Source organism: Equus asinus, chromosome 5 (genome assembly GCF_041296235.1).
Source record: "Equus asinus isolate D_3611 breed Donkey chromosome 5, EquAss-T2T_v2, whole genome shotgun sequence".
Taxonomy (NCBI): domain Eukaryota; kingdom Metazoa; phylum Chordata; class Mammalia; order Perissodactyla; family Equidae; genus Equus; species Equus asinus.
In genome coordinates this window covers 89976119-90000520 of record NC_091794.1, presented here as the reverse complement: position 1 = coordinate 90000520, position 24402 = coordinate 89976119, and the positions used below count along the sequence as shown (strand labels likewise).

Below are 24402 nucleotides of genomic sequence, written 5' to 3'. Positions count from 1 at the left end.
TTTATATTAAAGAGCAAAAGAATATAAAAGCAGAGATCCTCCAGAAAACAAAAAAGTTGGGAGACTTGTCTCACCAGATAATCAAGAACTATTAATAAGCTATTATAATTAACATTGTATAACTTTAGCAAAGGGAAAGAAATTTGAACGAGATGAGTATAGGGAGACCAGAAACCAATCCCACATACATGGAAACTGAATTGCCATCTGGGTATCCAGGGTCCGCCAGGATTCGGCCTATTATCTCGATTCTCTGGTTATTTGTTTGACTCCCTTCATCGGACTATGAGATCCCTGGAGGAGTTCCCATGCTTGTTGAACAAATTATAATAAAGTTCCATAAAAATCCAAACCCCTTAGCCAGGCCTTTGGCAGCCTGGCTCAGAGCATGAACTCTGGAGTCATACAGGCCTGGATTCAAACTGTGGCTCTACCACTTATTTGCTGTGTGACCCTGCATGAGTCACTTAACTTCTCTGAATGTCAGTTTTCCCAATCAGCAAAACAGGGGTATTAATACTGACTTTTAACACTATCGTGAGGATTAACTATGAACTGATGACACGTGAAGTCCCTGGTATACATCAAGCACTCAGTAAAGAGAGCTACTCTCAGGCTGCCTGGAAAGACACACTCCTCCCTCCCAACCTCCTAACATCCTGGAGCTGCAGACGGGGTACCTGAGCCTGGGAGCCCAGGTGGGGCCCGAGGAGCTGTGTGCCTCCCTGGTTGTGATGGGTAGAGCAGGGGACACTGGCAGAGCTGCTCGCCCCACGTTCCTGGCTGTCCCATCCACAGAGCAGCTCCAGACTGCACGGGCCACTGCGGCGCTCAGGACAGAGAAGAAAATGGCGCTTCAACCCACCTCCTCACACCCGTCCAAGGGGCTCTATTTCAGGCCAGAACGCCACAACCTGCCTCTCCTACCAGATTCCCAGCCATCTGAGGCCCAGGTGAAGCCCCCATTCCCTAGAAGAAGCAACTACGACTCAGAGAAGAGGCATTGTGTCTAAAGTTGCCCTGTAGTAAGAAACAGAGGCTGACCCTGAACCCATCTGTCTGCCCCCAGCACGAGTCAGGCTGCCTCCAGAAGAAGGTGATAGGGCCCCAAAAGGGGCTCCAGACCAGCTGGGCACTATACCCACGCCTGCCCCTGCCCCACTCAGCCCCGCCCTCAACCACCTGCCTGTCCCTGTCACAGCCAAGCCTGCATTCTTCTCCTGCAGCTGGCACCAGTTGCCATGGCGACAGTTGTTTGGGAAGCTGTGGGATGACTGGCTATGCCGCAGAGTCAAGGATGGGGCCCAGAGGAGAGAGCAGCTGTGGGCTGCTTCCACTCAAGGCAGGCGGGAACCTGGCTCCACCAGCAAGCTCAAGCAACCCCTCAAAACACTGCAGACCCAGGGATCCCAATTCTGGGCATCTGGCCCAAATAAACAGTCTGAAATGGGGAGAAGCCAGACGCGCAGGGACGTTCACCCCAGCATTACTGAGAGCAGGACAAAACTGTCTGCTGATAACAGGTAACATTTTTGAGTATTTTTCTTGTACCAGTCACCGTGCTAAATGCCAAACGCGCGTCATCTCATTTGCTCCTCATCACCACCCTGTGAGGTAAGGCCTTCTAACACCCCTGTTTTGCAAATGAGGAAATTACGCTCGGAAAGGTGAAGCCACTTGCCTAGGTCATTCAGGTAGTGGCAAAGCCTGGACGGCACGCTGGACTGTCGGCCACCAGGCTTCGTGCTCTTCACTACAGGACAGCGGTCGGAAATGAGAGGGGGAAGGCCCAGCCCATCCTCTAGTCCCAGCAGGGGCTGCGGCTCTGACAAATAGGTCTGGGGGCTGCTATGATGCAAGGTTCAGGGAAAGGACGGATTTGCCAAAACAACATGTACCAAGTTGGAAAGATCTTCAAATACTATAGCACTTGAAAAACAAACAAAGCGCAAGTCCCAGAACAATGAAGCGTAGGATGCGCCTATTTACATACAAAAAGGTGCCATAGCAGATGGCCGTATATGTGCACAAGTTCAAAAGAGGGAGACTGGAAGGATGCTATCCATTAACAGTGGTTATCTCCAGACGAAGGGCCGGGGGCATTCAAAGGCAATTCCTCATTCTGTGTTAACAAGTCAATTGTGAAATTTTTTTTAAATACCAAAAAAAGTTAAAATATTGGACACACGTGATCCCATTTCTCGGTGAAGAAAAGATACATATGCACAGGAAAAAGATGGAAGACATATACCAAAATGTCAACAGGAGATAGCTCTGAATGCTGGCATTTATGGGGATTTTTATTTCTTTATTTTCTGTGATAAGCACATATTAGGTTTTTTATTAAAAAATTAATGTTTTTGAGTGATGTTTACGAAGACAATGTACTAGCATTCCAATGTCTTTATCCTACCAAACAGTGGTGAACTGCACAGGCAGCTCACTGGTTCCTATCCCAGTTCTACTAATTTGCTGTTTGGCCTTGAACTAGTCGTTTTCGCTCTCTGAGCCTCAGTGTCCACCTCAGTAAAATGGGTACATATCAATAGCCCCTACCTCATAGGGTTCTTAGGAAGACTGAAGATAAAGTGCTCAGCACAGGGCCCAGCCCACGGTAAGCAGGCCAGGTGCTATTACTACCGTGATGCTCATGGGGAATATGTTCAACCAGGCGGTGCAGCAAGCTCTCCAGGCAGACTGCCTGGGTTTGTATCCTGGCTCTGTCATTTACCGGCTGTGTGACCTTGGGCGTATAACCGTACCTCTCTGGGCTTCATGTGAAGATTAAACCAAAAGCACCTAGCACATAATACATAGTCAATAAATATGATAAAAATTCAACTAGGTGAGATATATACACTAAAGACAGGTGGTGCCATCTTCTGCCTTTGGTATATAAACTTTAGCTATGATTATTAATAAAATGACAATTATGATTATAACGAACAATGGAAAGGGAAGCAGTGGATACAGGGAACATGGCCAGGCACTGACTTCCTTGCTGTGTGAGTTTGGAGAAGTTTGTTAACTTCCTGAGCCTCAGTTTCCCCATCTGGAAATACGGGCCTAAGGCATATCTTACGGGGCTATTGTAACACTCAAGGGAAAGCAAATTCAACATAAATTCAGTAATTTACCTTGTGCCTTATGCTGTGCTAGGCACATTATTTTACACCATCATCTCACTGAATCCTCAAACAACCCCATTAAATTGGAATTGTAGGTCCTTTTTACAGATGAGGAAATTTAGGTTAAAAGATATTCCAAGATCACTTGGCTAGGAAGTGGGCAGAGGGAAGATGTGAACCCAGGACTCACCAACTCCAAAAGATACTGACCCCTCACAAGATGTCAGTAAATGTAGTTTGTTTTCTCTTTCCTGACTTTTGGGCCTCAGTTTACTCATGTATAAAGTGGGTGTGAGGGATAATGCTCATGAACAGTCCATCTAGTTGAGTTCTATTAAATGTCACCACCAAGCGTGATGTTGAGAGACCCGCCCAGCCCTTCCTATCCCAACCTCTCAGACTCAACTTACCAGCTGGCAGCAGCCTCCTGGGCGGGAGTCCTCCAGCTGGCACTGGCTGGAGTTGTCTGAGCTTCTGCCTGTGCCCTGCTTATGGGCCTGGGGCCCCGGGCCCCTCCTGGACTTCTTGGCACACTTGGATCTTCTCTGCCCCATGGAGAAACCTGAGCTAGCCTTGCCGGCTGCAGGCTCCCGGGAGCTGACGGAGGTGTCGGAGGGAGCCGTGAGTCCACGCCCTGGCCTTCCCCTGGACTCCGGCCGAGCCTTGACCTCCGGCTCCTCCTGGTTGGGTGATGCAGCAGGGCCCTCACCACCACCAGCCCTTACGATGTGCTCAGCTTCCTGCCGCTCTGGGGAAGCCTTTCCAGACACTCCCAGGCACCGCACAGGACTCTGAGGAGGATCCTGGGCAGCTGGCCTGAGGGACCCTCCTCCAACGGGCAGTGGGAACCCAACACCTGCCTGGGCCCCATCCCTGGCAGCAGGCAAATATTCGAACTTCTCAGTCCCTGAGGCACATGCCACCCAACTTCCACCTGGATCTCCAGGCGCAGACCCAGGAGAGAGGGGACTGCAAGGACCCCCCAGGGACTCCAGGTCAGCACCTTGTGGGGAGCCTCCCACAGACGGGGCTTTGTCCCCACCAGGGCTCTGACCAAGCCACAAGAAGCCACCAGCCCCCTCCCCATCCTCTGGGTAGGCCTTACACTTCCTGTTTTTCTTCCTTGTCCCCACTGGGGCTGGGTCTGGTGAGGATGGCAGGTCCGCTTCGGGGGGCTCCTCTTTGCTGAGGGTGGGGCTTCTTCCATCACACTCTGGTGAAGTCCCACCTTTTCCAGCCTCCCTGGGCCTGGGGCAGGTCCCCTTCTCCACCCCTGCCGGCCTCTCCCTGCCGACCAATGCTCTCTCTGGGAGACCCACAGACAGACCGCACAGGTTCCCGGGCCAGCTTTCAGCTAACATGTCGTGCAGGGAAATCCGGAGCCTCCTGGAGGCCTGAGCCGTCTTCTGAGCAGGCACTGTGGGCAGCTGGATGTGGCACCCAGGGCTGTGCACCAAATCCCGGGACCTGGCACCTCGACAGGCCTCTTCCCTGAGGACCCTCTTCCTGCGGCCAGCCCAGGCTTGGGCCCCGGAGCTTGCCCCTGGCATGTCTGGTGCCAGACCTGACATGGAACTGGTTTCTTGCACGTCCTTCTGGGAAAGCCCACAGCTGTGCTGCGGACTGATAACAGGGTCCTCTGTACTGGAGCCCTCTGCAGCCCCCTCCTGAGGCATGTCTGTCCACCTACAGGGGCCAAAAGCAAAAAACAGGCCCTGCGAGGAGACAGAGAGAAGAGACCTTAACACGGAGTGTTTCACCCGCCAGCACATTCAGGCGCCAGGCCAGCGGGCACCTGGGAGGCAGCCTCCTTTCCAGGTTGTACCCCCAAGGAGACAGCACCCAGTGTGTAAGCGCCCCAGGTGAAGGAGAGGAGGCCCGCCTCCACACAGGGTCTTCCCATCTCTGAGAGTTGACACTTTTGCTGAAAGGGGCTACAGTAACTAGTTACCACTTATTAATTACTTACGTACGTGTTATTACGTCATTTCACTCAGGCAGCCACAGGTGAGAACACTGAGTGACTCGCCCAAGGCCACGCAGATGGGATCTGGAAGAGCCGGGCTGCTCTCCCGAACGGAAAGCCCAGCTCTGAACCACTCCGCACGGGGCAGACAGGGACAGGGGTTAACGCCCTCACCCCTCCTGCCTCCCTCACCTCGGTCCCCTTCTGATAGCCACTCCAGTCAAGGTCCCAGGCCTGACCAGGGCAGTCCCACGCCGCTCAGGGAACCGGGCCGCCACCAATCCAGACGCTCTCACCTGGGGTCCCCGGGAACTGAGGAGCTGGGATCACGTGATGCGGGAGCCCGGGTGAGGGATGGGGGCGGAGTCCCTGATGATGAGCAAAGGGCGGTACCCCAAGCGTGCTGGCGTCCCTGCCCCGGCAGAGGGCGCTCTCTCCCTCCTGAGGGCTTCCCGGAGGAGGTGCCAATCCGGGCTCCTGAGCAGGAGTAGGTGGGTTCCTGGGAGGAGGGGTCTCAGGTGACAAAGCCTGCCTGAGGCTTTAATCTTGATCCTAGGGCGATGGGGAGTTACTGAAAGTGTCTGCTTCTGCACCTCTAGGGGAATGTCGGAATTAGATCTAGAGTTTTGCATAATTATTTATTTTAGTTATCTCATATATAATTCAATGGATGAAAATACATATGCAAGCCCAATAAAACGATTGAAATAAAAAGTTAAAAACTGGGGCCAGCCAGGTGGCCGAGTGGTTAAGTTCACACGTTCCACTTCAGTGGCCCAGGGTTTCTCGGGTTCTGATCCTGGGTGTGGACATGGCACCGCTCAATAGGCCGTGTTGAGGCAGCGTCCCACATGCCACAACCAGAAGGACCCACAACTAAAATATACAACTATGTACTGGAGGGCTTTGGGGAGAAGAAGGAAAACAAAAAAAGATTGGCAACAGATGTTAGCTCAGATGCCAATCTTTAAAAAAAAAAAAGATTTGCAGCAGGTACATTCTATCCTGTAATGATAATTCAGTTTGCCATACTTTGCCTTAGATTGATCCTTAACACTGAAAACCAAATGAAATTTATAACGTTATGACTATGTACATACTTTCACTGCCGAACTAGAGATTTGATAGACCTACTGAGAGGGAGATGGAATTCCCTGGCACTAACCCTGTGCTGTGTGAGACCCTGAGAAGCTTCTGGGTCAATGGAATACTACACTGCTATTAGGATGACTAAATTAGATCTATATATCAATATAGATGTGTCTCCAATACATAATGTTGAATTTAAAAAAGCAAGATAATGTTCGTAATAAGGGAAACTGAGTGCCAAAGTATATGGGAACTCACTGTACTAATCTTCAAATTTTTTCTGTAAATCTAAAATGCTTCTAAAAAATAAAGTTTGCTGCAAAAAGAAAAAACAAACCAGGCAGCTGTATGTGATCTATATTGAAAGCTGTCATGATCTGGTTGTCAGGGTCACAAGAAGAGTTGAGATTGGATGTCACCGATGACTCCAATTATTGCTCTAAATAAATAATTTTTTCAAGTGAGAAGACCTCTCACTATGGAATATACTGGTCATGATGGCAGAGACTTGGACCAAGTCTCCTAAGACCAAGTGACCTGTTAGTCTGGTGCATTTGGATAATGGAAGTCTCTGACCACTAGGCGAAGAAAGGGAGGCAAAGTGGAGGTGTTAGATCACATGTGGTACTGGGGACAAAAGGACCCTGACAGCTAAGAGATATAGTGCTGCTGTGAGCCAGGGACTGGCCTAAATGCTTTGCCTATATTAACCCTATATTTACGTATTTCGTTACCTCTGTTAATCCTTACACCAAGTGTATGAGGTAAGTACTGTTATGAACCCTACTTTACAGATGAGGAAATAAGCACAGAGAGATCAAGTAACTTGCCCAAGGTTAGTAAGTGGTAGAGAGTTGATTTGGGAACGCAGACATCTCTCTATCTCCTGAGATTCTAAAATGTCTCATTGCTATAAAAAATAATCAAATTGGGCCAGGTTTTGACCCAATGCCTTTTTTTTTTTTTTCGGAAGATTAGCCCTGAGCTAACATCTGCCACCAATCCTCCTCTTTGTGTTGAGGAAGACTGGCCCTGAGCTAACATCTGTGCCCATCTTACTCTACTTTATATGTGGGGTGCCTGCCACAGCGTGGCCCCACAAGCAGTGCGTAGGTCCATGCCTGGGATCCAAACCTGTGAACCCCAGGCTGCGGCAGAACAAGCTAACCTAACCACTGCACCACTGGGCTGGCCCCAACCCTGAAGCGTTCTGTTGGGATTTATATTAAAATTTCATTGAATTTACACATGAGAGGTATAATTGAATATTTATAATACTAAGTCTTCTCACCCATAAATGAGATATATTTCTTTCTATTCTTTCAGGTCTTCAATTCATTTTTGTAATTTTTCTCCATCAAAATATTGTACATTTTTATTAAATTATTCTGTACTTTATAATTTTTGTTGCTTTTTTTCTTATTACCTTTCCACTTGGTTATTAGCAATGTAAAGGAAGTCAATTGTATTTTGTTGACCATGTATCCAGAAATTTTGCTGAACTCTCTTACTAATTCTAATAATTTTTCTATTGATTCTTTTGTAAGTGTACGTCACTATATGATCATATGGCTGAAAATAATGACAATTCCATCTTGCATTGCACCAGAGTTATATTTCCCTTTTCATTTACATCTTTTTGGTAGATTGCACCATTCCTTATATGTCGTATTTCTTTTTCTTATCTTATTGCATTGTTTAGGACTTCTAGTGCAATATTGAGTAGATGCACAGGAATCTTTGTTTTGTTTTTTACTTAAATGAAAAATTTCTAAAGTTTCACAATTTTTGCTATAGACTTTGATAGATAATATACATTAGGTTAAGGAAGTTCCCTTCTGTTAAGTTACTAAATACTTTTTCCATTTTGGGGTTTTGAATTTTCTTGTATGTTTTCCTTCATATCTTTTGATATCTTTTCTGCTTAAAAGAGTTGATGTGATAAAATACATTGATAGAATTTTCTAATGTTGAACCATCTCTGCATTTGTAATACAACCCCTACGTAGATATGGTGTATTATTTTTTAAAACATGACTACATTTGACTTCATACATTTTAATCAGGTTTTTGCATCTATGTTTATAAGAAAGATAGACTGATGATTTTATTTTCCTATTGTGCCTTTTCTAGTTTTAATGTCAAGTTTGTGCTATCCTTATAGACTGAATTCGGTAGATCTCTTCTTTTTCTGGCCTCTGGAACAGTGTGTATGGATTTCCTATTCCTTGAACATTTGGTGAAATTCGCTGGGAAATTATCTTGTGCCTTTTGATGAGTGAGACTTTTTACTACTACCTCAATTTAGTAGATCACTGTTGGTCTGTTCAGTTCTATTTCTTTTTGAACCAATTTCAGTAATTTGTGTTTTCCTAGAATTTGTCCGTTTCATCTAGGTTTTCAAGTGTAATGGCATAAAATTGTTCATGATATTCCCATGATTCAAAAAATCTCTACCGGGGCTGGCCCCGTGGCCGAGTGGTTAAGTTCGTGCGCTCCGCTGCAGGCAGCCCAGTGTTTCGTCGGTTCGAATCCTGGGCGTGGACATGGCACCGCTCATCAAGCCACGCTGAGGCAGCGTCCCACATGCCACAACTAGAAGGACTCACAACGAAGAATATACAACTATGTACTGGGAGGCTTTGGGGAGAAAAAGGAAAAAAATAAAGTCTTTAAAAAAAAAACCAAACAAAAAAACCCCCAAAAATCTCTATTGTATCAGAGTTATATTTTCCTATTCATTCCTAATATTTCTGCTTGCTCTCTTTCTTTCTCTCAATCAGTCTTTCTAGGGCTTTTTTCTAAAGAATTAGATTTTTGTTTTGCTTATTATCTCTGTTCTTTTTTTGTCATTGTATTTTCTATTTCATTATCCTCCGCTCTTTTATTCTTTAACTTCTTCTGCCTTCTTTGGTTTACTCTTGTTGTTTGAATTCCTTCTTAACCTGAACCTGCAGCTCATTTTTAGAATCTTTTTCATTTGTAGTTAATTCATTCACTGCTATACCGTCCTCTCTAAGCACTTCTTTGGCTGCATCCTACGAGCCCTAGTAGGTGATGATGAAGCTTTTATTGTCATTCAGCTATAAATATTGAAAATTTCCATTATAATTTACTCTCTAACTTATGAATAATTTATAGATTTATGTGTATATTTAGCCTTCAAATAAATGAAAAATTTTAAAGCTACATGTTATTATTAAAAATAAAGTGGGGCCAGCCAGAAGACATGAACAGACCTTTCTCCCAAGAAGATATACTGATGGCCAATAGGCACATGAAAAGATGCTCAACATCGCTGATCGTCAGGGAAATGCAAATCAAAGCTACACTAAGATCACCTTACACCTGTTAGAATGACAAAAATATCTAAAACTAATAGTAACAAATGTTGGAGAGGTTGTGGAGAAAAAGGAACCCTCATACGCTGCTGGTGGGAATGCAAACTGGTGCAGCCACTATGGAAAACAGTATGGAGATTCCTCAAAAAATTAAAAATAGAACTACCATACGATCCAGCCATCCCACTATTGGGTATCTATCCAAAGAACTTGAAGTCAGCAATTCCAAAAGTCCTATGCACACCAATTTTTTTTTTTTTTTAAAGATTGGCACCTGGGCTAACAACTGTTGCCAATCTTTTTTTTTTTTTTTTCTCTGCTTTATCTCCCCAAACCTCCCCTGTACATAGTTGTATATCATAGTTGCAGGTCCTTCTAGTTGTGGGATGTGGGACACTGCCTCAACGTGGCCTGACGAGCGGTGCCATGTCCGCACCCAGGATCCAAACCCTGGGCCACCACAGCGGAGCGCCCGAACTTAACCACTCGACCACAGAGCCGGCCCCTCACACCAATGTTTATTGCAGCATTATTCACAGTAGCCAAGACGTGGAAGCAACCTAAGTGCCCGTCAACAGATGATTGGATAAAGAAGCTGTGGTATATATATATATACAATGGAATACTACTCAGCCATAAAAAAGAACAAAATCGTCCCATTTGCAACAACATGGATGGGCCTTGAGGGAATTATATTAAGTGAAATAAGCCAGATAGAGAACGACAATCTCTGTATGACTCCACTCATGTGAGGAATTTAAAAATGTAGACAAAGAGAACAGATTAGTGGCTACCAGGGGAAAGGTGGGGTTGGGGGTGGGCACAAAGGGTGAAGTGGTGCACCTACAACACAAATGACAAACATTAATGTACAACTGAAATTTCACAAGATTGTAACCAATCATTAACGCAATAAAAAATTTTAAAAAATAAAATAAAATAAAGTGGGGCCAGCCCCGTGGTCGAGTGGTTAAGTTTGCGGGCTCCGCTTTGGCGGCCCAGGGTTTCACCGGTTTGGATCCTGGGCATGAACATGACACTGCTCATTGGGCCATACTGAGGTGGCATCCCACATGCCGCAACTAGAAGGACCCACAGCTAAAAATATACAACTATGTACTGGGAGGCTTTGGGGAGAAAAAGGAAAAATGAAATCTTAAAATAAGTAAATAAATAAATGTAATTTTATTGCATTATGATGAGATAAAATTGTCTATATAGTATTGATTTTTTGAGAAATGTTTAAGGTTTCCTTTGAGATCTGATGCTTTGTGAGTCCTTGTTAATATTTGTTGTGAGCTTGATATAATGTAAATTCTCAGTTTAATAGTATAAGTTTTCCTTGCCTCTTTATTTAATAACTCAAGCCTTTTAATCATATTTTTCAAATCCATATTTATCTATGGTAACTTCATTCTATAGATACCAGTGTTCAGTGCAGAAAACAGAAACCACTCCAGGTGTTTGAAGCAGGATGGGGCAGTGGGTGTCTGCAGAGTCATTGGAAGGGCCACAGGAGCACACTCCAGGCTGGGTCTCTGGGAGGCCGCCACTAGAATTATGTTTACACATATACTGCTGTAACAAGGCCAAAGATCCAGACACGATTGCTGCCACTCCTTCCCAACCTTCTCAAACCGGAGGCCAGACACCGGCACCGAAAAACTCGACAACTCTGATTGTGCTTGTAAGCTGCAACAGCTCACGGAAAAGGACGATGGTCCCCACCTCTCATCCACATTGCAGTTCTGACACAATGGCACCGAGTGGTGGAAACTAATCCACATCTGGAACACGAGTTGTAAAAGAATCTGGGAAATGGTTTTCAGCCCTCCGTCCTCTGCGGTGTCAGAAGGCCCACCAGGATATGAGGACAGATCTGAGTGAGTCAGTCCGCCTTATCGTCTACAATATTTTAAAAATTATTTTGCATGTACTTGACCTATCAATTCCTGAGAGGTGTATTGTAAAACTCACACTATTATTGCGGACTTCCCGGTTTTTTCCTTTATTTCAGTAAGTCCCTGTTTTATTTCTCTCAAACACTTTTTAAAGTGCATACAAATTCATAAATTTTTCCATGCTTTGGTAGATTATAACTTTTATCAGTGCAGGTGTTCTTCTTTCTTCCTATTAATGTTCTTTTGCTTTAATTCTATTTTTTTATATTAATATTAGTATACTTCTTTTCAGTCAGTATTTACTTGATATACTAGTTCTATCCTTTTACTTTTAACCTTTATGTGTAGTTTTGTTTTTCACCATTCCTCTCGTAAATGGCTATAGCTGCACTTTATTTTGGGGGGAGTTTTTTTTTTTTTTTTTGAGGAAGATTAGCCCTGAGCTAACTGCTGCCACCAATCCTCCTCTTTTTGCTGAGGAAGACTGGCCCTGAGCTAACATCCATGCCCATCTTCCTCTACTTTATACTTGGGACGCTGCCGCAGCATGGCTTGCCAAGCGGTGCCATGTCTGCAGCCAGGATCCGAATCGGCAAACCCAGGGCCGCCAAAGCAGAACGTGTGCACTTAACTGCTGCGCCACCAGGCCAGCCCCCTAGCTAGACTTTAGAAACCCAACCAGAGCATCTTTGTCTTCCATCAGTGTGTCTATCCTGTCCGTGTGATTGGGACTACTGACATAGTTGGTCCTATTTCTACCTTTGCTTTTTATGCTTTCTTATCACAAATTCTCTGCTTCCTTTTTATTCCTTTTTGCCTTTTCAGAATTTGTCGAATTATGCTTACCCCCTTATTTTCCTCAAACAGGCTGGAAATTATGTTTTCCTATTTCTAATCTTTAACAGTCATCCTTAAATTTATAACATATGTACTTTAATTTGTATTTCTCCAAGAAAGTCTAAATTGACATTTTTGTCCTTTTCCCGAGCAAGACGATTTCCTTAGCACGCTGTCACTACTCCCCAGTGGTGGACATGTCCATTTCTGTCATTTAATTTCAGCCTTTTTTTCTTTACTTTTAAGAGGTATAAAAACTATTCTTTGATTTTCTTTTACAGTCAATACTTATTTCAGTTTATCACCAGGATTTACCTATTTTTTTGCTGTCGGTTGCTTCTTGCATTAAACTCCTTCCATAGAAGGAGTGAAACTAGAGACGGAGTAACTACGTGGAGGCTGCAGACATGATCCAGGCGCCCCATGGTTTCTTTGGTAAATGTTCACTGAATATTTGCTGTGGGCAAGGGCTTTCTGTATATTATCTCATTTAATCTTCGCATCAACACTGTAGGGTCAGCACCATTATTTGCTTTTCACAGAAGAGGAAATCTGAGGTTCAAATAGGTGCAATGACTTGCCCGGGATCGTGCAAGATCTGGGGGGAAGCAGAGCTTGTGGTTCAACCTCAAGTTCACCTCTATCCACAGTCCCTGGTCTAAGCTACACTCCCACGAGAGCAGGAAACAGAGGGGTCTGCCTTGTTGGCCAGGTTATCACAGTACCGGATGTGGCGGCTGTTCACGTACTAAGAAAACACACGCACACAGGGGTAGGAAGAGAAGAGTTTCACAATATCATAGAAGCCAAGGAAAGAGTGTTTTGGTTTTTGTGGGGTTTTTTCCTTCTAATAAATGATTTCTCTTGGAATAATTTTAGGCTCCCAGAAAACTTGCTAATATAATACAGGGAGTCTGTACACCCCTGGCCCATTGCCCTCCATTGTTAGCATCTTACATCGTTGTGCCACATTTGTCACAACTAAGAAACCAACACTGGCACGTTACTATTCACTCAACTACAAACTTTCTTTGGATTTCACCAGTTTTCGCATTAATGTGGGTTTTTTTCCTGTTTCAGGGTCCAGAGCAGCAACCCGGGGCAGTGCGCACTCGCCTGTCATGTGAGACCTGCTGCCACGTTGCATTTAGCTCTCGTGTCTCCCCATTCTCCTCTGGTCTGTGACAGTTTCTCTTTCCTTGTTTTTCATGACCTTGACAGTCTTGAGGAATACAAGTCAGGTATTTTGTGGAGTGTTCCTCAGTTTGGGTTTCTCTGTTGTTTTTCTCTCAATTAAACTGGTCATAAGGGTTTCTGGCAAGAATGCCACAGAAGGGGGCCAGCCTGGTGGCGAGTGGTTAAGTTCAGACGCTCAGCTTTGGTGGCCTGGGGTTCACTGGTTTGGAGCCCAGGCACAGACCTAGCGCTGCTCGTCAAGCCACATAAAATAGAGAAAGACTGGCACAGATGTTAGCTCAGTGACATCTGCCTCAAGCAAAACATGGAAGATTGGCAACAGACGTCAGCTCAGGGCCAATGTTCCTCACACACACACAAAAGAATGCCACAGAGCGGAAGTGCCTTCTCACATCATCTCAGGAGCACGTGATAGCCACATGACGTCACAGGTGGTATTAACCTTCATCACGTGGTAAGATAGTGTTTTGCAGACTTCTTCACTGCAAAGTTACTGTTTTAAGAGTTCTAAGATGGAGAGAGGTAACATTTTCAAAGGATATTTAGTAACATGGAGAAAGTCATCTTGTGATGTTAAGCATAGGCGGAGAGTGGGAAGAAATGCGTCAAAATGGTGACGGACTCTTTCTAAGTTGCTTCTTTTCTTCTCTTTTGCCTTTCTTCGTTTTTCACTGCTGTACAACAAATGTATATGATTTGAACATTTTTAAAGTTTTTAAAAACTGTAGGATCACCTCCATTTTACAAACAATACATACAGATACGTTTATTCATAGGAAAAATTATAAGACTTTCATTAAATGTTGATAGTTGGGGTTATCACTGGGTGGTAATTTTTATTTCTTCATTGTGATTTTATGTATTTTTCCATTTTATTTACAATAATCTTGTTCAACTTTTTTGTTGGACCTCAAGCGCATTGAATTAAGTTTATCATAAGCATTAGGTATATAGTACACATTCTCATCATTGGTACATGAAAAGCCTTCCTTAATTTACATATGTACTGGTTTATTTTAATAATATAAAAAGATCCATGGAACCAGTGCCCAATATGAAAAATAAAACGCTGGTGAGAACTTGCATCTACCAATATGGTCCTCCTCCCTTTCATCCTCCCAAAGTGAATTTGAATCCTGTGTTCAGTGTCCTCTTGCTTTCCTTTTTATGTAGTTTTATCACATCTATATCTATTTCCCAAAATTATATATTTTTTCTACCGTTCAATTTATATAAAAAAGAATACTGTGTTGAGTGTGATATTTGGGACTACACTTTTATCACTGAAAATCATATTGCTAAATTCCATCCATATTGTTGCACTTAACCCTATTGCATTGATTGTGACTACTGCATAACATTCCAGTGTGTGTTATTCTAGAATTCACATGTTTGTTCTCCTGCCAGTGGTTTTGTGCTCACAGGAACATCCTTGTACGTGTCTCCTGATGGACATAGTAGGAGTTTCTCTTGAATGTGGACTGGAATTGCTGGGTCATAGTCGTCTTGATTCCGGTCTCCCTAAAGCAGAGCCTGAGACAAAGACTAAGATGCAGACAGTTTCTTCGGGGAGTGATGCCAGGAAGTGGGAGTGAGGGAGCAGCGCGAGTGAGATGGGGAAGGACGAAAATATAGCACAAGGGGGCAACATTGAGGTCACTGCTGGGGGTGCGATTCCTGGGATTGTGGGCCTAAAGGATGGACAGCGGGGCATTTATCTGCGGGCTCCTGAGCTCCGTGGGTCAAGGGCTGCCTCTGGGATGCTCATTTCCTCCCGCTTCCGGGCTGTGTTTGTGTAAGGGCTGAATCCTCCCACCCCCAGACACCCAGTGGAGAAAACCCCGGGCAGGAAACAGAAAGGTGTGTGACTTGTGCTGAGGTGGGACCTGTCAGCACGGGGTGAGTCCTGAGCTGGGGAGCAGGGAGGGCACTGCAGCCGTGGCTTAAATTCAAGGTGAGCTAAGGGGCTGTGACACTGGCGCCAGAGGCAACTACCAGATAGCATAGAGGAATGTTCGACTTTACAAACTAATGCCCATCTGTGTTTGCAAGTGGTCGTGCCGCCTTACATGCCCATCAGCAGTGGACGAGGAACCCGATGGATTTCTTGTCCTATCTTACACATGGTATTTGCAAGCTTCTTAGTGACCACTTTCTGACTCTTGGTAGCTTCTCTCTCTCTCTTCTTTCTTTCTTTCTTTCTATAATAAACGTGTGTCTGTGTAGGGGTTTTCTTTGTCTTGTTTTTTGCCTATATTTCTTTTAAATTCAGAAGCAGAAATAAATCTTTTATTTTTGTCAAGGAGTAGTTTATCTGTGGAGAGTGTCAGCTGCGACAGGGGGCTTGGGTTAAAGACTAAGAAAAGGCACACGGTGAGGCCCCAGGCTGTTGGTGACTCCAGGGGGAGTCGCTGGGTTGGGGGTGAGCTGATCAAAGCTCAGAGGGATGAGGGGTGGAGACGACAGATTGACTGGAACCAAGCGAGAGGTTTGATACCAAAAGGAAGGAGAGGATTGCAAGGTCAAGTGGGGAGGATTCCCAGAAAGGGAGCATTGAGTTTATAGCCAAATGAGAAGGAGCCAGGGAGAAGGTGATGGAGACGTGGCAGCGAGGGGCTGGCTCAGCGTTGAGAGCAACGTGGGCATCACTGTTCTCTCTTCTTATGCAAAGGCACTGACTTTGGAGCCAGACAGATGTGGGTTCAGATCCCAGGGCTGCCACTAATGAGGTGTAAGAGAGGGTGACAACATGCCCCGCAGAGTGGCTGTGAGGGCCAAGGAGCACCTAGACCAGTGGGTACTCAACCCTCGGTGCTTCTTTCCCTCCCTTCCTCCCCCAGTCTGTGGGCCGAGGCCCAGTCTAGGTTCAGAAGCCGGGAGGTTTCGTGCCAGTGACACTTTGCTGAGTGGGGTGCGGGGCCGGGAATTCCATGAGTCTGAGGGAGGGAGGAAGGGGCCCAGATGGGGAGACTCAAAGGGGCTCCTGAGAATCAGGGAGGGCTGAGGGTGCCAGTGGCAGAGGCCGAGGAGCTGCAGGTGTGGCAGGGAAATTGCCGTTGATTAGGGGCTTGGAGCTAGGCCTCACTGGCTGGGCATAGCCAAGAGAGTAGATATGGAGTCCTGACGGAAAAGGGCTCTGTCCTGCCTGGCCCAAGAGGAGCAGCTCCACGCTCAGCCTCTAGCCTGCCAGCCCCAGCCTCTAGCCAGCCTGCGTGGCCCCTGCCCGGTTGGTTTCTGCCTCCTTCATCCCCATCCCAGTGTCCTGGGGTCCACCCACCGAGTCTCCCCAGCCAGAAGCCTGGCAGTTAGCCTTGTCTGGGCCCTCTCATCAGCCGTCGAGTCTGTGGACTCCACCTCTCTCTCTGCTTTTTCCCCCCAGGGCTGGGGGCCCTTCCTGGGGCACCAGGCAGCTCTCATCCGGTGGGATTCTCATCAGCAGACCACACAGGAGGGTGGGCCTTCCCGTGCTCTTTCCCTCTGGCTGCCACACTGGATTCAGCTCTGGGGAAGCTCTCAGTCCTACTTCCTGAGGTGGACTGAGTTCTGTAAATTGGCTTCTCCCGCTGCTGGGGAGAGGTAGGGAGGACAAAATTTTGTTCTCCTTGAATGCCTTTGAGCACATTCTTCAACTCAGTTTTACAAGCTGTGGAAGCGAGGGAAAGAGGGGGCTGATGTGGGCCACAGTGAGCAGCTGGGAGGTGACCCTCCCGGAGAGAGAACAGAAAGTCGCTGGGAACTGCACTTCCCCAGAGTCGCCCCCTGACGCTGCCGTCCGTGTCTGCTCAGCCCCTACCAGCCAGCAGTGGGCGCTGTTGCTGTGCACTGGGCACCCCAAGCCCCAGGGCCCCTTGGCAGAAGGCAGTGGGGCTGCTCGGCCAGAGGTCACCACCGCTGTCCACAGCTCGACCGAGCCCGGCTGGGACATGCCTCCGGCTCATCGTCACTCTGCCTCCCCATTTCTCTGATCTGCTGAAAGACGTGTTCAAGGTTGTTGACCTCATGAATTGGAAAACCAGAAGCGGGGGGAAACCCTCTGGGCCCCAGGCAAGAGGCTCCAGAACACAGGGCATGCAGCTCCACATCCTGAGGCTCAGTCTTTGCCTAAGGATGGACACGGCTGCACCTGAGGGCCACCGACAGGACCCTGCTAAGGCTGCCAGTTGCCGCTACCCCTCTGACTCCAGCCCCTGAGACCTCCTCTAGACACTGTTACTCCTCTGCATTCGAGGCCATGCCTGCTGCCACCGGCCACTGCAGACCCTGTCGCTGCAGGTCCCGGTCAAATTTGCGGGCACTGCTGGGCCGCTGAACGTGGCCGCACCTCTAAGTCTTGGGCTGCAACCGAAGTGACTGCATTTCCTGTGCCTCTGAGCTCCTAGCAGCTGAGGCGACAGCCAGATGCGCCAGGGCTGCTGATCCCCATCCCGCAGGGACGTGGACACACTGCCAGGAGCAAACTGGAGCTGTGGCTGCTGCAGGTGGATATCCCTGTGCTTACAAAAAATGGACTTTTTCCAAGGCTGCCAGGGGCTGCTGGCGCCCTGACCAAGGCTGCTGATGGGCCCCCATCTTCTCAACGTGACGTATCGATGTCGATGTTGACCTTGATCTCCTGACTGAGGTCGTGTTTGGTACGTTTCTCCACCGAAAAGCTTTCTCTGCCTCCTCTTCCACAGGGCTGTCTTAGGAAGGAGGTCGTTATGCGCAGCCCACACTTAAGCAGTGGGGCGTCATGAGCCCCTCCTTGAGGTGGAATAGCTACGTAAATTATTTGGAATTCCGCACGGGAGACTTGTGTCTTCTCGATCATTTATTTATATTGTTTATTCTATCATATATTCTTATCAGTATGGACGCGTGGATGTTTATTTTATGCGCTGGGTCGGCGTGCAATGCTGCCGTATTTATTCTGTATTTATTCTGTTGTTCAAACTTTTCCAGCCTTGGTCGCTGGGAGCTCTTTGAATCGGCTCTGCGTCTCTTTGACATTGTGACATACCACTGTCATTCTGTGTGTGTGGGGGGGTATATTTCCTACCTCCTTGGGGACTTTTAACCCCCCGATGTCAGATACCAGATGTGGTTGAGACTCACTGACCCCCCTCCTTCATGCACCCCTGCCACATCCTGCTGGGCCTCCGAACCCCGAGCCCTGGCTGCACCTCTGATCTTGGGGACCTCGGGGCTGCCAGGCACTGAACGTTAGACCCTGCCCTCTCCCGCTCCCCCAGCCACTGCCCTGCAGAAACAATGCGCTTTCCCCTGGCGGAGCCTGTCAGCCGGTTCTGGCCTAGGAGAGCTTTGTCACCTTAGTGGTGTGACTGCTATCTTCAGTGTGTGAATAAACTTATTGAAAGGACAAAACAAAACAAAACATCTGCCTCTCTGTTATCTTTGAAACCTACCTTATCTTCTCCATTCCTGGACTTGAGATAAATGTCCTTTTGCCTGAGACTATTTTCAATACACACCCTCCCATCTGGCCAGTGTAGCCTCAAGGTCTCTGGAATCAATCAGACTTGGGTTCCAACTCTAGTGGCCCTGGGCGGTCACTTGATTGCTCAAAACCTCAGTTTCCTTATCTGAAAAACAGGGACAATAATGGCCTTCAAATAGCTCCCATTGACTTATCACCTGCTCCATGTACTGCGTGATAACTTCTGAAAAGCACCTCAGATGATGCCTAACGCACAGAGTAGGTGCTCAATAAACAGAAGCTATTGTCACTGTAGGTAGCAGCAACAGTCGTTTGTCTCCGTCTCTCAGCCTCTCCCTCAAACCCGTCCTCTCCTCTAAAGCTCAGCCGTGACAATGTCGCTCTTCCACTCACAATCCTTCCAGAATCCAGAATCCAGAAACCATGTGGGATTCAAGATCCTACAGAATCCTGCCCTGCTCTGCGCCCTGGCCTTATCTTCCTTCTCAACCCAAATTCCACCAGACTGTTCACTTTTCCCTCAACAGCCCTTGCACTTCACATCTCCTTGCCTTTGCCTGTGCTGTTCCCTCTGCCTACAATGCTCTTCCATCCTTTCTCCATCTGGCGACTCCCAGGTCCAGGTGTCTGTTCTCAGTGACAGAAACCAACCAACCGGAGGGCCCAGGCTTGTGGCTCCTTCCTGCCTTATAGAACCTCCCCAGTGTTGTGATTATTTGCCGAAGGTCCCACACACCTGGGTGGGATCTGCATTTGAACCCTGGCTCTGCAGCTCATCACCTGTGTGGCCGCAAGCCGGTTCCCTAACCTCTTTGAGCCTCCTTTTCTCTGTTTATAAAATGATGATAATAATAGTAGTCATTTCATAGGAATGTCGTAAAGATTTAAGTAGATAATCCATGTGAAGCGCTTCATATAATGCCCAGCGGAAAATGCTTAATAAATGGTTCCTTTCTCTCTTATTAATATCAGGCGGCCAGGAGCTGCCTGCTCTGCCAGGCTCCATTTATTGATGGATTCAAGGCTAAAAATAGAGCTGCAGCCTTGGGGAGCAGTTCCTTCTAGAGCCGGGAATTGATGCCCTTGGTACTGTGGATGAGAAAGGAGCCTGCTTCTCCCTCCAGGGGCCTCTCAGAGAATCTCAGATCTTGGTGCCTCCAGCCATTCTCCCCTTGGTTCCCAGGGTAGGCATGCAGAGGCTGGACCAGCCCAGGCTCGAGAGCTTTCCTAGCAGAGGGCTCTGCAATCCAACAAGCTGGCTGCTAACTCCAACCCTGCCATTCACGGGCTGTGTGACCTTGGGCAAGCAACTTTCCCTCTCTGAGGGTCATTATTACTCTCTATCCTGGGAAACTGACAACGGTAATAACCAGCTTGTAATAACAAACAGCTTATGTGCACAGAGACCTTGAGGCCAATGACCAGCTTGGGGACTCTGGGTAATGACGTCCCTCTCTGAGCCTCAGTTTCCATATCTCTGAAATGGGCACAGTAGCTCTGTCCTTACAGGGCTGTTGTGGGGATCTAGAGAGGCCACAGACAGCAGTAACCCCTGGTGGGAACCTGAATTAACAGATGGCCCATCTCCCCGTCTGAGGGCGTGGGGAGCCGAGACAGAAATTGATTTGAGCTGTTTGTAGCTATTGATCGACCAGCCTTGGAAAATGCAAAGAAAAGCATCCAACAGAAAAACACCTCTCATCTTGGAGCTGCTAGAGGCTGGCCCTGCCGGTGGATAAGCCACTTCTATGCGATCGACTTCGCCTGACGTCAGTTCAGTGCGCTCGGGGAGCTGTTTTGTCTCCCGGACAAGACATTGATTTCATTAAAGCAGATCCTGAATTTTGGACAGGAACCCCCATTTTCCCCTCTGCGGCTAGTCTTAACTCCGATGTCAAAGGGCATAACCCTGGCTTCCAGGGCACCAAGCCAGCCTCCTTCATGTAGACATGCAGGGCCTGGATGGCCCACAATGGCAAGGCCACACGCCCCCGGATTTTTTCTCCCCATTTTCCCTTCCTGGGACAGGTCCAGTCAGGCTCCAGCCGCTGGCTTATTTCTGACCAGGAGATAGATACAGAATTACATGACAATAACATTAATAAAAACCTACAAGGCCATCACACTGCAGTCCTCAAGGGAAGAGGATAGTCCAGCAGTTCCTGCAAGAGGTCAGGAGCCTGGAGCCAGGGCACCAGGTGCGCACGTTCTCTTCTCAGCTCCCTGCTATCTGTGCACCTGACGAGGGGAGGTGAAATCTGTGCTCTTCCGTCCAGGTTGAATGTGAAAGGAGGAAGTCTGGACGATCATCTGAGTTTGCCAGCAAGCCCTATAGGACTGATCCCACCTGGCTGAGGTGTCGATCCAGCAGCGTCTAAGATGAGGGTTTGGGGTCTGGATTTTCGCTCTCCTGGGTTTGGATCTCAGCTGGACTCTGGGAGATCCCAGGCCAGTCTCTTACCCGCTCAGTCCCTTAGTTTCCTCAATGTGTATATTTATCTATTTGTTTGCGTGTCTGTCAGTACTCTTGCTTGCAGATACCAGAGTCCACTCTGGCCAGTTGAAGTAGACAGGGAATTTATTTGCGATGCTAAACTCATGGATTGTGGAGAAACAGCCTCTAGATACAGCTTCCAGGAGCCTCTCCAAGAAGTGCGCTGTAGAATGGGACTAATGGGGGAGCTGCTGCTGCTGTCACTGACCCCAGAACCATACTGCCTTGGCCACTACCCAGGCCGGCAAAAGGGACGCCCCATGTGCAGCTGTTCCCCCATGTAGCTCATTTGCTGGTTGGTATCTCAGTTCCATGAGTGTGATTGGAAGAAAGTAGGTCACACACCTGCATGCTAGCTCCAAGGGAGGCTGGCTTCTGCCTTGGGAAGGAGGAACTCAAGATACTAGGAATAATCAAAATGTAGAAAGGAATTTTTAAAATTGTTGGGTTGTGATGAATAAGAGACATTCAGTACATCTTCTTTCCTGTCTATTTCCCCCATCTCGAAAGAAAGCTCCATGGGGTAGGTATCCTGAATGTCTTGTTCACATGACTCTATTTCCCCAACACCTAAGACAGAGCCTGTGATGAATAAACAGATAAACCAAATGTGGGTAATAAAAGAACCACCTGTAGTTTGACACTACTGGCCAACTTACAGTCTCTCAGGGGGCCGTAGCTCTATGCCTTTGGAAAAGCTGCTGCTTTATGGAACGCCCATTCCTCCCCAATGCCTTGCCTCATGGTGAAAGTGTCTTCATCTTTCAGTTCTCAGTTTTGACTCACCTCCTCCTGGAGGCGTTCCTTGATATACAAGTGCATCCCTACCATGGCCCTCATCACCACCACCACCCCCCTGCCCTGGGGAGCTGGTTTAGTATTAAGAAAGCAAGCTCTGCTGTAACTGGCTGATTTCAAATACTGGCTTCAGCTCTTACTAGCTGTTGGGGTTTGGGTAACTCATACAATTCTTCTGAGGACTATTCTCCTTGTCTATAAAATGCGAATAATATAGTATCTAAGTCACAGAATTGTTGTGAGATTTAAATGAGTTAGTATGTGCAAGTTCTTAGAATGAAGGCGGGCACAGAGAGATAGCTCATTGACTGCTACTGCTGCTACTGTTTGCAATTCCACTGTTCTAGCACTTATTGGGGCAACATTGTGACCGTTTTGATTTCTGTATCCCAAGCTCAACTGAGACCTTCTGGAAATCAAGACCTGGGGTGTCCTTTACTCCCGCTGCCCCATACCTCTGTGACATGTACCTGTCACAGTAATCGTGTGCTCACGCAGGGTTTGTTGGATAAACAGCTAACCCAGTCAAAGAAGTCATAAATGCAAAGACTGATGGATAAAACATTTAACGTTCATACATTAGAAAAAGAGCTAAAGTGAAAATGTCACCTGGGAATGGGGAAAATGGCAAATGGTTAGTGTCTACATTATGTAAAGATTTCCTACACATCAATAAAAAATGTCTCAGTTGCTAAGAGACATCTGGACAAAGGTCATAAGCAGGCAGTTCAAGTGAGGAAATAGAAGTAGTAAGTAAACATGGAAGAATATCCAACCTTCAATCGGAGAAATAAAAATGAGAAACAAAGGCAGGCAACAATAATACAGACTACAGAATTCAATACAGAATTATTTATAACACTAAAAAACGTCCAATCACAGAAGAACAGTCACATAAATAATGATACATTGATTCAGTGGCCTGGTGTTCCCTCATTAAATAGTTAGGAAAATGTTGAAACAAATGCTTATGGTATAGTAAGTTTACAAGCAGACTGCAAAGTTAAATTTAAAGCACGATCATAAGTGTGCAAAATGCTCATCTGGACTTGAGGAAAGCTTGGCAGAAAATACAAGAAAATGAAAACAATTGGTAAAAAAGAGAAATGGTACAGAGCGCCCACCACACGTCAGACGCTACGCCGAGGCCTTCCATGTACACGACCTCGCTAGATCCCCCGGTTCTCCCCAAACCTCCACGGGGTAGGAGCTGCCTTTAAAGGGAAGGCAATTAAGGCTTATAGAAGGGCAATCTCTGGCCCAGGTGGCGCAGCCAGTAACTGGCAGAGAGGGATGCCAACCCTGGTGTATTGGACTCCAAGTCCAGTCCTCTTTCCAACACATCAGCTGTGTCGGATGGATGGGGTCCAGTGACTTTTCTTTCTTCTTAAACATTGCCTTTAATGCTGTTTAAATATCATTTGTGCAATCAAAACACAATTAAAAGAACAACCAAGCTGCCTCCGGAAGGCAGTTTAGCCCCTGTCCCTCCACAGAGCTCCAAGGACCAGCGCCCCACCCTGCCATTGGCCAACACTCGTGGTTTTGCCCAAACAATACCAGGAAACAACCCTGCTGAATCTTCCGTCCCTCTTCATTGGATTAAAAATCCCTGGAGAGGCAGCTGGCATTTCCTCACTAAGACCCTCATCTCGCCCCAGGGTACCCCAGGAACGCTGGGTACCTCTGCAGTGGGGATCCGGGTACTACTGTCAGTATTTCAAACGGCCAGACAGAAATTGTGCTTTCACCCTGAACAAGACCTCAGGGGTGGATGCAGTACCCAGTGTCACTCCTTGGATGGAATTAGAGCAACGCCGAGGAAGGATTACAATGTGTCCTGACTCTGTGCACCAGAAGGAGAGGCGCAGAGTCCTGGAGCACTGGACGGGGCTGCAGAACCTCAGCTGGGGAGCCAAGGAGGTGGCCCTGGGGAGGTGACTTTTTCAGCTGCGATCCAGAGGATGAGTAGGAGTCAGCCAAGCAAAGAACAGAAGGAAGAGGGAGAAGTGCGAGTAAAAGCCCTAAGACAGGGAAGATCTTGGGCTTTCAAGGAAAAGAAATGGAAGAGGTCACTGTGGGCAGAGTGGAGCACAATCAAAATGAGGCCAGAGAGGTTGACAGAACTTGTAGGCCGGATGAGCAGTTGGTCTTTAATTTAGGCACAATGGAAGCCACTGAAGAGGAGAGAAGTGGATGCATGGAAGACATAGC

The 24402-nt window shown here is 47.1% G+C and overlaps 1 protein-coding gene across 1 annotated transcript; it reads right to left on the bottom strand.

Moving 5' to 3' along the window:
- Positions 1–3529: 3529 nt before the first annotated feature.
- On the bottom strand, positions 3530–4974 carry SPOCD1 (SPOC domain containing 1). Its single transcript, XM_044770241.2, has one exon. The coding sequence runs from the start codon at positions 4898–4900 to the stop codon at positions 3530–3532; it is 1371 nt and encodes a 456-aa protein (XP_044626176.2). The 5' UTR covers positions 4901–4974.
- Positions 4975–24402: the final 19428 nt, after the last annotated feature.